This window comes from Eurytemora carolleeae, unplaced genomic scaffold (assembly GCF_000591075.1).
Source record: "Eurytemora carolleeae unplaced genomic scaffold, Eaff_2.0 scaffold1448, whole genome shotgun sequence".
NCBI classification, from domain to species: Eukaryota; Metazoa; Arthropoda; class Copepoda; order Calanoida; family Temoridae; genus Eurytemora; species Eurytemora carolleeae.
The window spans coordinates 60,025-77,085 of NW_019397333.1; the positions used below are offsets into that span (position 1 = coordinate 60,025).

The window sequence follows — 17,061 nt, forward strand, 5'->3', positions numbered from 1 at the left end:
GCTTCCATGTCATATATTAATTAAAATAAGAGATAGAACACTAGATGGCGTCCTTTCAAGATTTAGGGGTCTTCGTTCACCATAACCCTGAGGCAGAAGCCCAAAGGAGTATCGCGCAGGCAGCGTTGAATTACAAGACAAAGAGAGATCATGCGCGTAACTCCTTTGGGCCTCTGCCTTAGGGTTATTTTGAACGAAAATCCCTTAAATCTTGAAAAGACGACATTTAGTGGTCTATCTTTATTGTTATTAATCTATGGTTCCTTTGTACACAAATTAACAAGTGCAGTTACAGTTTTCTGAAAATACGAATTTCTCAAGCTTCCATGTATACTACGCCCCAGCCCTGAAACTCTCTCACTAGACCTGTTAAATTTGCTTTCAATCTATTTCACATAACTCAAAAAAATAACTTTTTACAAAAAAAGAGTAAAATGAGGAGGTATGATCTTACATGCAACTTACTTTGACATTACATAGTTTAATGAAAACATTCTGAAACCTAGAATCAGGAAAGAAAGTCTGAAAAAAGTTCCTGATAAACACTTGGCAATGTATTAGTCCCTGGAAATAAAGTCCATGGTTTTAATTTCTCAGGATTGATTATTTTGTGAACTTTTTTTCCACGGGGTGTTTTCAGTACCAAACTTGAGAACATTATTTCCGGAAACTATTCTTCGAAAACGTTGTTGGCGGTTACCCAAATCTTGCTCTAGACTTAACGCATTTTTTCTTGTAATTATTCCAATTATATCCTTTTCTGCAGTATTTCTTGAGTCTATCGTTTTGATTTCTCCCTTATAACCAAAATGATGCTTGGAAAGGATCCAGTAATGTTTAAACCAATCTAGGGGTTTAGACAAAAGCTTGTTTTTCGTGAAATTTGTTCACGAAACTCATTAACGCAAAATACTGAGAAGTAAGCCATTCATTCCCCAAACTAGAAAAATCGCACGTAAAATTAACAACAAATTTTGCATCTTACTGGAAACCACAGTTCTTTGCAAACTTAGTTTTAGAGCTTTGGTAGTCAAGGTGTTAAGGTAAGTGAAACTTCCCAAGTGAGAATTTCTCAAGTGGAAAATTACCAAATGTGAAATTTCTCCAGCGGCAACTTCCCAAAGGTAAAGGTTAGCTTTCTTAGGCGCCTTAGGCTGCAAAGGTAGCTGAGCGCTGCGGCTATTATAGATTATATGTGACTGAGCGTTGCGGCTATTATAGATTATGAGACTGAGCCCTGCGGCTATTATAGATTATGGGACTGAGCGCTGCGGCTATTATAGATTATGGGACTGAGCGCTGCGGCTATCATAGATTATGGTACTGAGCGCTGCGGATATTATAGATTATGGGACTGAGTGCTGCGGATATTATAGATTATGGGACTGAGTGCTGCGGATAGGACAAATTTGGGAAGTTGCCAATTGGGAAATTACTCTATGCTATGGAAGATAACGCTAAGGAAAGTACCTTCCATCTTGGTAAACGCAAATATTTTCCTGCAAACGCTCTTTTCTGAATTTGGTGTAAGCCAATTATAAATTTAAACGTTTATATTATATTTTGGTTTTATTCCTTGGCCATCTGAAGAGCAGATTAAATGAAGTTCCTCAGAGTCGTTTTCAAGTATTATTTCGCCATTGCACTGTCTGGTTGCAATAGAATCATCGAGCCTAAAGCAAAATTAAAAATAAAATAAAAATTGTAAAAATTGCCGAACACATTTTTGAAATCTCAAAACTGGGATTCTTCGATATTATTTTTTCACTGGTTTACTGCAAACTATGTTCAATTAAAAAAGCCGCAAAAATCTAAACAAAGAACAATTTTAAATTCATCACTCATGTTTGTCAAAAGTTATTGCACTGAAGTTCTGAATTTAGCAAGATAAATTGGACGCACAAGATCGATGTGTGTGGAATGAGGACGCACAAGATCGATGTGTGTTGAATGTGGACGCAAAGATCGATATGTGTGAAATGTGGACGCACAAGATCGATGTGTGTGGAATGTGGACGCACAAGATCGATGAGTGTAGAATGTGAACTCACAAGATCGATGAGTGTGGAATGTGGACGCACAAGATCGATGAGTGTGGAATGTGGACGCACAAGATTGATGAGTGTGGAATGTGGACGCACAAGATCGATGAGTGTGGAATGTGGACGCAGAAGATCGATGTGTGTGGAATGTGGACGCACAAGATCGATGTGTGCGGAATGTGGATGCACAAGATCCATGAGTGCGGAATGTGGACGCACAAGATCGATGTGTGTGGAATGTGGACGCACAAGATCGATGAGTGTGGAATGTGGACGCACAAGATCGATGAGTGTGGAATGTGGACGCACAAGATCAATGAGTGTGGAATGCGGACGCACAATATCGATGAGTGTGGAATGTAGATGCGTCCATCCAACCAACTAATTGTATTTTCAAATATATTATAACCTGTAGCATATACCAGACTTGTATTCTATTTCACCCTCACTGCAATTTGTTGGTTTACAATACCCAACTGGAAAAGCTGGAAAGGCGACATTCTAAAAAAAATGTCGTCTTTTATTTGACTTATTTTTATTTGAATAATTGCTTGCAAGAAATTAGACCAATCGCTAATGTTCTGATCATGATAACACGGAGTGATCATACCTTTAAATTTGTCTACTTTGACTGTTATGCGATAAACAAATGGAAGAACATTCCCGGAAGACTGTTTTGGGGAGGGTCGGAAGCCCTATGGGGACGCGCAAATAGATAAATGAGGTTATGAAGCTGTGTGGGGGAGGTTGCATTCCCTTCCTCGTTATGTATATATTTATTGTGTATACGCGTTGATGGAAAATTAAACTCCCAAATCTAAACTTTTGCTTATTCCAAAAATTAAAAAAGAAAATAATGAAAATACAGATTTGAGACTAACATCGGAAAAAGTTTATTAAAGGGACTGTAAGCGTGAATTAAAATGGTTCAAAATGTCGTAAAACTAGAGTGTAGGGTTGCAGTGTGAAATCAACACATGTCTTTCTCGAAAATCCAAAACAAAGTGTCCAACAGTTACTTAATCGTTTCTGTTGATTTAGAAGAATAGGCATCTTTGATCATAAAGAATTAAAGTGTACTGATGTTAATCGACTACTCCCCGCTACAAATGAAGGTTCACTTGAACTTTTCCTGTCATATAATACTCTTCAAACAAGTAAGGAACAATATTCTAGTTTTCCTGTCATATAATACTCTTCAAACAAGTAAGGAACAATATTCTAGTTTTCCTGTCATATAATACTCTTCAAACAAGTAAGGAACAATATTCTAGTTTTCCTGTCATATAATACTCTTCAAACAAGTAAGGAACAATATTCTAGTTTTCCTGTCATATAATACTCTTCAAACAAGTAAGGAACAATATTCTAGTTTTCCTGTCATATAATACTCTTCAAACAAGTAAGGAACAATATTCTAGTTTTCCTGTCATATAATACTCTTCAAACAAGTAAGGAACAATATTCTAGTTTTCCTGTCATATAATACTCTTCAAACAAGTAAGGAACAATATTCTAGTTTTTTATTTGACTTTTTAAGTTTGTTTGTCTAACATTTTTATTTGTTTGTAATATTATATGAAGAATGTTTTTGGCGAAACATATTGAGCAGAAAATTATATGAATTTAGTGAGAGAAAGTAGGGTTGCGATTTGTTAAAAAACGATTCAGGTTGAAGTTTCTAACCTCATCGGCTTGTGTTTCATTTCTCCTCCAAGTGCCATGTGAACAATTTCCATGAGAGAATTCGTTAAAACATTCCTCTAGTTCCTCATCATAAAGAAGGTTCTTCATGCATCCACAGGCAGTTCCACCAAACCTTCATATTTTCTAATTTAACTTTATATAAAGATGAATTTAAGGGACTGTAAGCGTATTTCAAGTGACACTTTATACAATGATGGCAATGCCCGATTCACCACGGTACCCTTAAAGCTTGATCTGATCAAGTATAGAATCAGATATCAATGTTTATAATTTAGAAAAATTGATTGCGCATTATCCCTGAAGGAAAATATATATAATGATTATCAGAAATAAACACTTAACCTAGAAAAACGTCAATATCTTCCTCATAATTGATCAGATATAAAGCTGTTTCAAGGGTACCGTTGTGAATCAGACATTCCATTGCTTATGGTTTTCTTTTTACTTTTTCTCCTGTTAAGTAAAATAAAAATTTCTTCATCTTTTAATGGAATTTTTGCCCAATTTGTAAAACCTGACATAACTGGAATTAGTAAAAAAAAAACCTTTCTAAAGAATTTCTGACCAGAATTTGGAAGAATGTTCCAGTAAGTATAAAATGTACAGTTACACAGTACATGTACAGTACACAGTACATGTACAGTACACAGTACATGTACAGTACAGAGTACATGTTGTCTAAAATCATTCAACTTATAGAGGGGGGTTCATTATGGACAATTTTAACAAGAATTCTACAAAAATTTCACAAAAATTTCACTATTAGGGGGTGTTCATTAGGTGTACAGTCCCGTTTTGCCTTAAATAGTCTGTAATATTGTACAGCTTGCTAGCTCTCTATACTGCTTAAAAATCTGCCGGGTACTTGAATTGAACCGCAGTTTACAGTGGCATGTAGAACTAAGTGAACACTCCATTTAAACTTAAACCCACCTGTCGTAATAATGTGCATACCCCCCCCCTTATAATTCTGGGGAGTAATTTTTCCCCCACCCAGAATCGTGGTAAGTATCAAAGATATTACTTCCTGAAAATAATCACTCAGTATGTTAACCAGAAAACTGCGGAATATATGTCGTCCTTTCCTATATCTATAAGAACTAAACTACTTACAAATTACAAAATCTTTAAGGTTATTTTTAAAATAAAAAGAAAAGAAGAAAAAGTCAAGTTGAGTGGGTCAACATTTATAAGGAAAAATAGCTAAAATAGTAATTCACGAACAAACGCGGGAAAAGGGCGTAAGTAACTATGTGTACCCCCGGGCAGCGCTGGGGTTATCAAGCTAGTAAACATGTAGAACAGATTTCTGAAATGAAATGATGGAAATTAAAACCCTTTTTCAAATGTATTTGATTGAATCAAAATGATTTAATGTTAGGTTAATCTAAAGAACACATGCAAAAAGTTATCAATTTTTTTTTTGAAAGGGGTTAAAAAACTAAATTTCTGGGATATATTTTTTGGTGTTTGACTTTTTAACCCTATTCCTGCTGGGGGGGGAGGCAATTTGCCCCCCCCTCTAAATCCCATGTTTGATTTCCAAATTTGACAAATGATACATCATTAGAAAGCTCTTGTGCTCTGCTTTTAGAATCTGCAAAAAAAATGTGCAAATTTGCAAAAATTGAATTTTTTATTGCAAAATCCAGTTACATAGTAAAATTGTTTGCAAAAAAAAATTTGCCCAAACAATGAAAAATTATACATGTTTGAAAAGCCCTTGACCATGCCATTTCAAATATGCAAAAATTGTTGCAAAATTTTAAATAACCTGATTTTTAATCAAGAAAAACTTAGAATGTGCAAATTTCCTTTGACAGATTGTTAGCAAAATATTGCAATTTTTTGTCACAGGCTTTCCAAAAAGCTAAATTTTATCAAAATCTGATAAGTGAAAGTGGGTCAAAACAAAGATTTAGTTTGTTACAGGAAAAAGCAGTCATTCAGGCAGTGTGAGTTGCATACCACCCTTGCAACCCACCTGTCGTAATAATGTTGCATACCACCCTTGCAACCCACCTGTCGTAATAAAGTTGCATACCACCCTTGCAACCCACCTGTCGTAATAATGTTGCATACCACCCTTGCAACACACCTGTCGTAATAATGTTGCATACCACCCTTGCAACCCACCTGTCGTAATAACGTTGCATACCACCCTTGCAATCCGTTTTAACATCAACGCAACTAGAACTCCCATTCTTGGTAAGTAACAATTCCTGAAACAATCATACAGTTGGAGAAGCGTAGCTAGTTTTTATGGGGGGTAATTTCACCCCCACCAAGAATCGTGGTAAGTATCCTGAAAATAATCAAACAGTATGTTAACCAGAAAACTGTGGAATATATTTCGTCCTTGTCTCTATCTTTAACACTAAACAACTTACATTTACAAAATCTTTAGGGTCATTTTGAAATAAAAAGAAAAGAAGAAAAAGTCAAGTATTCCACAGTTTTCTGGTTATCACTGTGATATCTAACATTTTGATTGGGTCTAGGGAGAAACAGAAAATGTGCTTATAGCTTGGTTTTGAGATTCAAAGTTGAGTTGGTCAACTTTTATTAGGAAAATGAGCTAAAATACTAATTCACGAACAAGCGCGGGAAAAGGGCGTAAGTACCCCGGGCAGCGCTGGGGTTATCAAGCTAGAAAACATGTAGAACAGATTTCTGAAATGACATGATGGAAATTAAAACCCTTTTTTCAAATGTTTTTGATTGAATCAAAATGATTTAATGTTAGGTTAATCTTTAGAGCACATGCAAAAAGTTATCAACTTTTATTTGAAAGTGGCAAAAAAATTAAATTTCTGGGTTACATTTTTTGGTGGTTAAACCTTCTGATTACTTGTGTAAAAATTAGCACTGAGATTTAGACAACTCTGAAAGTTAGTGATCAAACCTCGACTTCAGTTAGCCATTAGTTTCACCTCGCCAAAGCTTGCTTATACTCTGTCTGTAGCCCTAGCTAGGGATACAAATTTAAAACATGCAACTCGCGCGTTTCTAGCTTAAGTTTGCAGTTAGAGCGCGCAAAAGAAAGCAGACCTTGACGTTCTGGCAAACATTTTTCCTACATTCTCCTTGATAAGTCTCCTCATGGTCAAAAAACACTTCGTCCTCCGCACAAGGTCCCCTGCAGATAAAACGTGAACTAGGTATAATCAAAGAGAATAGAATATATATTAGAGGGGAATTTACAAGAAAAAAGTGTAAAACGGCCATTTTGTTGTACTGTTTCCATACTGCAGGTGTACTTCACATATTTATGCTATAGAACCTTTTGGGCCCTGGAATATCATTTTAAAAAAAATCTAAAATTAATGTTAAAAGAAAACCAAATTATGAAATAGGATGGTTTCATAATTGACCAATGATCACTTCACATAGAATCTATGTCTTTTACTTTACAAATGATGATTTTCCGTTATAACTATAAATAAAATGATGTTTTTATTCACATAATTCATTATAAAGTTTATTTAACAGCTTTAAAAAATTCGAAATTGAAATGAATAGTCTAGGGAACATACTACTGTATTAATGTACTACTGCATATAATTTGTGAACATTTACATGATTTGTACACTTTGAACTCCCTTTCAGGCTGAAAGGGACTGAACAAATTCATACTGAGAGATTCTCTAAATTCCCCTCTAACATATATTCTATTCTCTATGGAATTTTGCAAGACAAATTTGGAATTTTGCAAATCTGCACATTGTATAGGACATTCTTTAGGCGCATCCCAAGAAGCCTGATTGTTGTGAACAATGAACATCATAAAAATGGCAAAGCAGGGGAAACATCTTTTCTAAGGTATGACATCTAGCGGTCAAACTAAAAAGAACTTAGAGAACTGTTAGTGTAATTTAAAATAACTCCTTATGCAAAAAAGGAAATGGGTGATTCACAACATCACATAATCCAGACTGGACAAACACCAGGTTCGAATATATTTAGAAGACGACATTCTATTGAAGCCAAGAGGATACATATTTGTACAATTAAGATAGATAAGTACCCCTTGCAATACAAATTTGTGTCATTTTATAATGTAAATGTTTACAAAATTCTGTTTTGTTTAATATTAACATCAGTATAGTTTTATTGGATACGAACAAACACACAAACACCAGGACACCCATGGAGAGACAAGAAAAGTATATTTTTATAGATTAAGATATTTTCTTACAGTAAGATAAAATCATTATTTTTATTTCTTAAAATCTATAAAAATCTATAATTTATGTAATGTTTCCATGATGATTAGTAGGAAATTGTGATATTAAAAATCTTCAGTACAACAAAGCCTACTCAATGTGTATATTTGGCCTTTTTTGTTTTCAAATTATATAATATATATAATATAAGAAATCTTCAGTACAAAATTATAACATTTTGTTCTAACACATTTGTTTATCTATATTCTGTAAATCAATTATTTTTTATTTCTTAAAACTGGCTCATAATAAAATTGGTTTCCCCACCTCGCATAGTTTAACTGTAATGCTTATCCCACCTCGCAGGAATAATTAAAAAATCAATTTTTGAATGACGTCTTCATATTTCTGATATTCTCTCAGCCTAGTGTGTGTTCTGTCTGGATGAAACAGTACCCTTAAACCCTTAAAAGTTTGGTTTGATCTAGAATTAATTACATCATGAGTGTTTATAATATTGAAAACTGATTATTTTCAATTGTAGATTCTCTACAAAAGTGACTTGACTTGACTTAACTTGAGTACTTGATTTGACAATTAACTTGAGTACTTGATTTGACTTAACTTGAGTACTTGATTTGACTTAACTTGAGTACTTGACTTGACTTAACTTGAGTACTTGACTTGACTTAACTTGAGTACTTGATTTGACTTAACTTGAGTACTTGACTTGACTTAACTTGAGTACTTGACTTGACTTAACTTGAGTACTTGATTTGACTTAACTTGAGTACTTGATTTGACTTAACTTGAGCACATGATTTTACTTAACTTGAGTTCTTGATTTGACTTAACTTAAGTACTTGATTTGATTTTGCACTATGACGAAAAACAAACGTGTTAAAATAGTAGATTTATGGGTTCGTTTTTCAATTTTTTAATAAAAGCCACTTTAAAAGAACACAGTTTTGAATTGAACCTACCATCGTTTTTGTGAACGAAATAAAAAAGATGAACACGCCCATATCTCTATCTTTAAAGTCTTAAAATTTTGTAAAAAGTTTGAAAAAAAGATTTAAAAATCTTATTACCTAGTAAGTTGTTCGTAGCACTTGATGTCTGATTTACTGAACACCTTGTTTTTGTTCTGACATTCCTGTCTCTAAAATTTAAAAAAATAGATTAAAATTTAAAAAGTTAAAAAATCACTCTCGAAAACTAACTAAAAGGGACTGTTCAGGAAAAATGAAAGAGGGAATAGGCTGAAACCTAAAAGCACTTAAGAAGTTTTATCTGATTATAAAATTACAAATAAATATGTCCGAAAAATGCAAAAAAATATTATGAAGGATTATTGGCTATTTAGAATTTTTTTTAAATGCATATTGGCATGGCTGCCCAACAGGCTTGTAATAAAAAAATTAGGTTTTATATATAAATTTTTTATATTTATTTAGATTTTATCATTGATAAATAAATAAACATAGATAGCTTGGCTAGGGGGCCAAGCGCTGCGGGCTATTAAATGTTAAATAATGTGCTGTTTCTCACATTATTTTGGGTTAGGTTAGGTTAAGACAATTTCTGGGCCAAGCACTGCGGCTAGGATGGGCTAGGGGCTAAGCACTGCATCCTCTTAAATGTTAAATGTTGATTATAAATGTACACAAAATCACCAAATCCACGAACTCATACTTCTATGGATTTTATAATAATAGTTTTAAAATGAGAGCAATGCAAGGCCTCAAAAGTTTCTGCAGCCCTTTTAGGTTTTATAAAAAGAATTGAATATTTGCAACAAACTCTGATTTTCTGACTCCTTTTTCTTTGCAAACTGATGTCGTAGACTTTATAGATATTTCAAGCTATTAATTCTGTTAGATCTAAAATTCAAGTTTGTGGCAAAGACTTAATTCCTTTGCTTTAGAAATAACCTTTTCATACTCGTATGCAGTCTCTCCAATCAGTCTCACCAACTGCAACATCTCGCCTAAAAAAACTCGGATTTATCCAAAACATCTTAGTGCTCCAAAAAAGTTTTATAGTTATAAGAATTCCTGTTATCAAATTGATGTCTATCAGAAAGCCTTAGAAAAATGGATGTATAAACATGTTTTGTACTAATTTATATATTTGATTCACCGACATAGGGTCATAAACTTCCGATGGTCAAAAGACCTATGGTCAAAAACGCAACTATGGTTAAAACGACTTAGGGTCAAAGTCCGACATTTATTTAGTATTTAAGTGGCCTCAATGCTCGGCCCATTAGCCCATCCTAGCTGCAGATTTTTTGTCATTTTGACCCTTTGTCGTGTTTTGACCGTTTGTCCTTTGAGTTTGACCTTATTTCGTTTGAACCTAGATCGTTTTATCCTATTTTGTTTGACCAAAGTTTGAGAGCTAGACTACCTTTTTAATCACAATGCCCTTATTCACAACCGTACACCTTTACCTGATCATTGATCAGTGATCAAGTATGAATTAGATATTATTGTTATTAATTATCAATTAATTATTAATTATTGATTATAATTAAACAGTTTTAAACCTAGAAAAACGACAATATTTTCACACTATAAATCAGATATTGAGGTTCACATGAAACTGTTATATAGTTATACCACGACTTACCCTCTTCTTCTTTTTTTTCCTTAGTGTCGTAAAATGCATCGTAATCTATGGCAGGCTCCTCTGAATTCAAGTCGGGGGTGTATATTTTCTCCAAAAAATTATCCCCCTCCTTTTTGAAAATTTCCCCCCCCCCAAAAAAAAATATCACTTTTTAATTGACATTTTTATTTTTGTAGGGTTTTACTCGATGAAGCGGGGGAAATAAATAAATTTTAGGAGAAAATTAAAAAATGTAATGAAAAAAAACCTAGCTTTTTATTGTTGAATTTTTTAGTTACTTTCATTTAATAATTAAAAATATACACCCCTGGATCCAGGAAAAGAACAGAAGGCCAAAACGATTCGTTTCTTGGAATATAAAATTCCTCAGGACTTGCTGTGCTTTCAACATAATCTTGGTAGTCCATATACCTCATTCAAATGACATGAAAAGGTTGTTAATGTACAGGGTTGCCTGCAAAGGATAAGACATTAAATACAAGTTACAGGGAGTGTTATTGAGAAAAAAGAAAGTGGGTATAGGCTTACGGCGAAAAATAATCGCTTTTGATCGATACTAATTTTACTTCTATCTGCTGCATCTATACTGAAGAAAGTAGCGAAATAAGAATTGTATCGTAAAATAATCAATTTAATTTCAAACAAATCATTGAGATATCACAACCTATAAAGTCATTATTTATTTTTCAACGCATTCGTGTATAGTTAATATTTTATAATATTTGGTATTTGTATTAGTGCACTTTTTTAAACTTGTCTCTGCCACATGTATATCGTTCAAAGCATCGAGAGCTGAGACATCTGGCGGCCAACTATTTCGGCGTTTCAAGTGCATTGTATACAAAAAGAATATTAAATATTAACTTTATATGAATGCGTCGAAAAAAAAATCAATGACTATAGGTTAACAATTTTCTTCCTAGCTAAAAACAACAATCCCATGGTCAATTTTAGTTTAACATTGAATATATTCTTTTAATGACAATGATTTGGCAAAGAGAAACACAATTTAACAGTTTCAGGAAATAATGAATGTAAGGAAACAGACATGAGTATGTTAATTTGGGTTTTGCACATCCTTTATATTTACTCGTTTGTCTGTTTGTGTCCAATTGACGTCAAAAGAGCTGAACCGATCAGGCCCGTAGCCAGGGGGGGTGCAAGGGTGCAGGTACACCCCCCTTTCTTCTGAAAGAGGGGTGCAACAGCGAATTTGCAGCCCCCCCTAGTCCCATAAAAAAAAGAATTTGTTTTCATAAGTTTCTAAAATCTAGTTATAAATTATATAACCTGAGTAAGAATTGATTTCCAAACCAAATTATAATCTATTTGTGCATTACTCATTAAAAGTGTGACGGAGTTTTTCTCTCAACTCATCCCCTGAGTCATGTCTCTCCTGTGACCCATCGCAGGCTAACTAATAGTTGATCAGTACACTCTGTTGATTAAATATAACACAACATCAAATTTTACTCATAGTCATTTAATAGTTGTTTAAGTATAATTAAAACAGTATGATTTTTTAATTATATGCATAGAGTCCCATGCAAATGAAATGTAATCTCCTGTACACTTTCAGACTTTTAGCCCCCTGCCCTTGACCGATGTGCTATGTTTTATGAGTCTGTTTTTTTGAGGCATTTCCGTGGTGAGGCATTTCTATAGCACCCCCTTGACCCTTGAAAAGCTTTTTTTTAAATGAATAAGAAATAAGACCATATCATTTTCAAATTGCAAAGTCAAAGTATAAATGATTACTTGACTCTCTTAGTTAAGCAGTACTCCCTTAAAAGCTCAAATACACTTGTTAAAAAGGTTAGCCTTTATAGTGTGCATTGACAATGTAATAAAAACAACCACTTGCCACTGTAAAACCAAACCAAACATTGTTTAAAAAATCATTAAAAACCCCCCCAAATAAATTTTTCACCTGCGGCGCGTCATAAATTGCACCCCCCCCCCTCTGGTCAAACCCTGGCTACGGGCCTGGAGCCGATTGAGCCCAAAAATTGTGTGGAATCTCACAGAATTAACAAAGTATGGAAAACTTTTAGATTTTTCTAAAATTTTAAAAATCCATGAAAAAAAAATCAAATCCGCAAAATTTTTACTACTGTTTTATAAATGAGAAAAGGCTGAAAGATTAAGCAAAAATTAAAAGTTTATCTATAGAAAGCGCCCTTTTTAATTTGACTTACTGTATTTCTTTACCCAGAAAACACTCCTTAACACTTTATTAATTATTTCAAAACATTCAAATAAACTGAATTTAGTATAGTGGTAAGAGATTCTTTTAATACAATGAAGACGATTTTCGATTTTATCTATACTATGAGAAGCTAACAATTTAAAAAGCTTCTCTTTGATTACTTGTAAACTAGTAATTCGAAAAAACCTTGTAAACAATCAAACTTAAATAAAAAGTCGTCTTCATTGCATTGATATAATCGCCTACTGCTGTAGAATAAATTAAAATGTAAAGGTTGTCTATAAATCTATTCATCATTTCCTAGAGGGGTATTCACCGTATATTTCAAAGTATTCCTTCTGAAAAAAAATATAATTTGGTATGATAAAAAATTTCACTAACCCGTATTAAAAAGATTATTACAAAAATATTTGGGCAAAAAGAATTTGGATTTGGAAATATTTTTTAACGATAACTTTTATTAGATTTAATTTTTAAATTTGCTTATACTTATTTTTGAGAGAATAAAGATTTATTCTATTTTGTTCATGTTATTCAAATTCCTAAAAAAATCCAAAGTATTAATTGAAATGTTGTCAGACGTGTAGCAAAAATTCTTCAGTAAACTAATTTAGGAACATGTTTCTTTGGTAGGAATTTGTCAATAAATCAATGTCAAAATCAATTATTTCTTTATCCTCATTATATTAAATTTCTCATTCTTTATGAATTTGTTTGTAGATATTTTGAAATTCTTAAAATATCGTCTTTTCAATAAAAATTTCAGGAAATGTTCAAAAAAAATTTTATGAACAGCCAGACATTACAGAAACCAATATTTTTTTAAGCGATTATCAATATCATCCTTCTAGGACGATCCATGACAATTATAAAGATTGAATTTGCGCTCTTGCTAGACAAATACACACTGTGAAAACGTCTGATCGGTCTCAAATGAATCTTAAAAGATTTCTCCACAATATCGCATTTTCAGCTCAACTACCAAGAAAGTTTTGACCGGAAAAAAATGTTCCCAAAGGAATTGAGTCTTTGCCACAAACTCGGATTTTTAAAACACAATTTCTTTAAAACCAAATGTCGTAGACCGTAGATATTTCAAACTATGAACTCTGGTGGATCAAACAATGTAAGTTTGAAATATGAAAGGTATGCATGATCTGGTTGTTGAGATATAGGTATTATAAAATTGGGATTTGTGGCAAAAACTCAATTCCTTTACCTCATATTCGTTGTGTTGGTTCTCTTCCTGTTCAGAGTTCTGTTTAGAGAATTGGTATTTTCACCTTTATTTAGTACTGGCTCAAGTGCCCGACATTGGTCATAGAATTTCCGAAAAAAATATGAAAATCGAATTTTAGAAAAAAATGAAAATGAAAATGGCAAGGTAATAAAGAAAAATAACATCATTTTCCTTGTTCCTAAAGTATAAATCTTAAATAAATTTTAAAATAAAAAGATTTCTGAAATGTTTTCAGAAAAATGAAACAGCCTCCAGTCTGTTCACATTGTAAATATACTTTGCTGGTTATCTAGTTACATTGGTTTGTTTCTTTGTTTCCAATAAAATTCATATTACCCTAGGGAAGGGTTTCAGTGAAGGAAAACTTTTGTGAAAAAAATGCAAAAAATATTCGAGAATTTTGTTCTTTATTCGCAAACTTGTTCGCGAAGTTTCACATTTTTTGCGAAAATGAAAAAAAGCGAAAAGATACGAAAATGATGTGAACGAAAATACTTTTCGCGAAAATTGTTTTCGCCAAATTTTGCATGGTTCCACATGGGAAAGACCCAAAGTGGACAAAAAATCGTTGTTTTACATGCATTGTATTTAAACCAAAAAAATCTATGATTATAGGTTGTAATATGAAAATGTCGTCTTCATTATTAAAAAGGCTCAGCTACATTTTGCCTAGTCACAATTTGCCTAGTCACATTTTGCCTAGTCACAACTTGCCTAGTTCACTTTTGCCCAGGTAACATTTTGCCTAGGTAACTTTTTGCCTAGTTCAAGTTTGCCTAGTAACATTTTGCCTAGGGTAACATTTTGCCTAGGTAACGCAAGAGCATGTTTTTTTCCTATTGCTTTTTTTTATAACAAATTTTGTCAAAAATTAAACATTTAGCTTAACCAGTTCAATTTTAATGAATTAAATTTTATAGGACAATTGAATTGTATCTTGTACAGGTTATATCTTTATTTATCATTAATTATCTTATTTCTCAATCTTTTCTGTGGCTTTGATTTTTAGCAGCTTGTTGGTAAGGCCATGGTTATTCTTATCCCTGTAGTTGGGCTTACCCCGCATGGTAAGCCCTGCAGTTATCATAGGAGCCATTTTCAATGTGTCTCTCGATCTGATTGGTTTATAGAAAATTGAATTATTAAAAAAAAATTGCGCAATTTTTGCAAAAAAATTTGCGGATTTTTAAAAAAATTATCGGATTGAAAATTTCTTTGTGAAAAAATTATAGACTAGGCGAAAAATTCGCTCTTTTGTTACTCTAGGCAAAATGTTACCCTAGGCAAAATGTTACCTAGGCAAACTGTTACCTAGGCAAAATGTGACTAGGCAAGTTGTAACTAGGCAAAATGTTACCTAGGCAAAATGTGACTAAGCAAATTGTGACTAGGCAAAATGTGACTAGGTAAAATGTGACTAGGCAAATTGTGACTAGGCAAAATGTAGCTGAGCCATTAAAAATCCTGGAAATAGGAATAAATGTTTTCAAAAGTAACTCTTAAATCATAAAAAAAAATAAAAAAACATAATGAAATATCAACTATGTGTACGAATGCGTCGAAAATTATCGATGATTATAATATCTGATTAATTTGTTTTTAATTAAATTAATTTTTTACGATTCAAGTCGAATATTGCAACTCTCTGAAACCAAAACAATTGTTTTTGAAAACGAAACAAAAACGATTAACAACCTTAGACGCAGCAGATAGAAGTAAGATCAGTAGCAATTACAATAGAATATTTTTCGACGTTAGCCTTTGATTTTTCACGAACACTCAAAGCTTATTTAAATTTCTTACTAAAAAAATTATCTTTTGCTCTAAATTAGGGCAAATTTTCTTATTTAAATTGGTGCATTTTCCAAATTTATGTTTTCTTTTCCCCGGGCAAAATAGTTCAATTTTAATGGTCCAAAAACCTCCCATTGCATGATTGCGGCATGTGAGCTGCACTTGCGTATAAAAGATTGGGCCCGATCTGTTTTCGTTTTGGCGTTTATTAAACACAAACAGACAAGCAAAGTGTATATATAAATATTTGATTATTGTTTATTTAAGATTTGCCAAGTTGTTCTTGATGAGCAGGTTAGTAGAATATTTATGAAGAGAACTAGAGAGAGATAGACACGACACCCCATCGCAAACTAGAAAGAAGATGAAAGTAAAATTTATGCGACATCACTGGTGTAACTTTGGGAACTCGTAGCTCCTTCAGTTATGAATTTAGGGTTTCCAGCTAATGAAAACTCTAGCGAAAAAAATGGAAAATTTTTGCATTTTTCGCGAGCGAACGAGCTGCGAAAAAGTGCTAAATTTTCGGTCCGAAAAAGTTTTTTTTACGAAAAATGCGAAATGTTTTCAAACGATTAAATAGAATAAAATGAAATAAAATAAAATTAAATAGAATTGATAAAAGTTAAAACATTTTTGTTCTTTTCAGCTGTTTAATGAGAGAAGTTATTTTTTCAATCTTAAAAGCAATTTACTTTAGTTTGTTGTGTCTCCCAATCCTAATGTGTCCTTCACTGCACTGTGGGTTAATCATGCTGGACTTTGATTATTTATGTTTTATATAGATAAATAAATATATAAACATGAACCAAATATATATATATATATATATTTGGCATTTATAAATGAAAGGTAAACTGTCGTCTTCCTTGTTACATTTGACACTTTTTAAGTCGTTGATAATCTATTTGGGTTAGATAAATAATCTTCCCTCATCATTGAGAAGTCATAAAGGTTTTAAGGTTACCGTTGTAAACTCCCATCAGAGCATGAAAAGTGACTTGATATTTCACTTACAGGCCCTTTAACAGATGCATATTTTTAATAGAATACTAGTTGATAAATATTTTTATGAGGAGGCTAAAAGTTGAAAAATAAAAAGATGATAGATTCACTGAATAACAATTTGTCAAACTATCCAAACTATTCAAATATCCAACTTTTATCTGATTAACTATAATCCAAGAATATTCCAGCCATTTTAGATTCGATCAGAATAACTTCCTCGGTTTAAGATAAATACTTTATTACTAAATAAATAACTTATTA

At 32.7% G+C, this 17,061-nt stretch overlaps 1 protein-coding gene and 1 long non-coding RNA gene across 2 annotated transcripts; both read right to left on the reverse strand.

Moving 5' to 3' along the window:
* Positions 1 to 369: 369 nt before the first annotated feature.
* LOC111713572 (uncharacterized) lies at positions 370 to 14,084 on the reverse strand. The gene is made up of 12 exons (XM_023488452.1): positions 13,978 to 14,084; positions 13,059 to 13,096; positions 10,855 to 10,960; positions 10,550 to 10,607; positions 9,850 to 9,905; positions 9,007 to 9,077; positions 6,801 to 6,888; positions 5,886 to 5,971; positions 3,729 to 3,861; positions 2,452 to 2,543; positions 1,576 to 1,673; positions 370 to 797 (listed from the first exon to the last, which is right to left on the reverse strand). The coding sequence occupies exons 3-12, from the start codon at positions 10,954 to 10,956 to the stop codon at positions 697 to 699; spliced, it is 885 nt and encodes a 294-aa protein (XP_023344220.1). The 5' UTR covers positions 10,957 to 10,960; positions 13,059 to 13,096; positions 13,978 to 14,084; the 3' UTR covers positions 370 to 696.
* A 1,980-nt stretch (positions 14,085 to 16,064) lies between these two features.
* On the reverse strand, positions 16,065 to 16,542 carry LOC111713573 (uncharacterized). Its single transcript, XR_002767744.1, has 2 exons — positions 16,488 to 16,542; positions 16,065 to 16,145 (listed from the first exon to the last, which is right to left on the reverse strand). It is a non-coding gene; the product is annotated as an uncharacterized LOC111713573 (long non-coding RNA).
* Positions 16,543 to 17,061: the final 519 nt, after the last annotated feature.

Bases quoted from the DNA above. Each gene is read 5' to 3' on its own strand.
- LOC111713572 (XM_023488452.1), bottom strand. From the start codon at position 10,956: ATGGACTACCAAGATTATGTTGAAAGCACAGCAAGTCCTGAGGAATTT. The intron at 10,608-10,854 runs GTGTATATTTTT...TTGAATTCAGAG, and splicing joins TTCTTTTCCTGGATCCAGGG to GAGCCTGCCATAGATTACGA. The intron at 6,889-9,006 runs GTAATAAGATTT...TTTTATCTGCAG, and splicing joins TGCTACGAACAACTTACTAG to GGGACCTTGTGCGGAGGACG.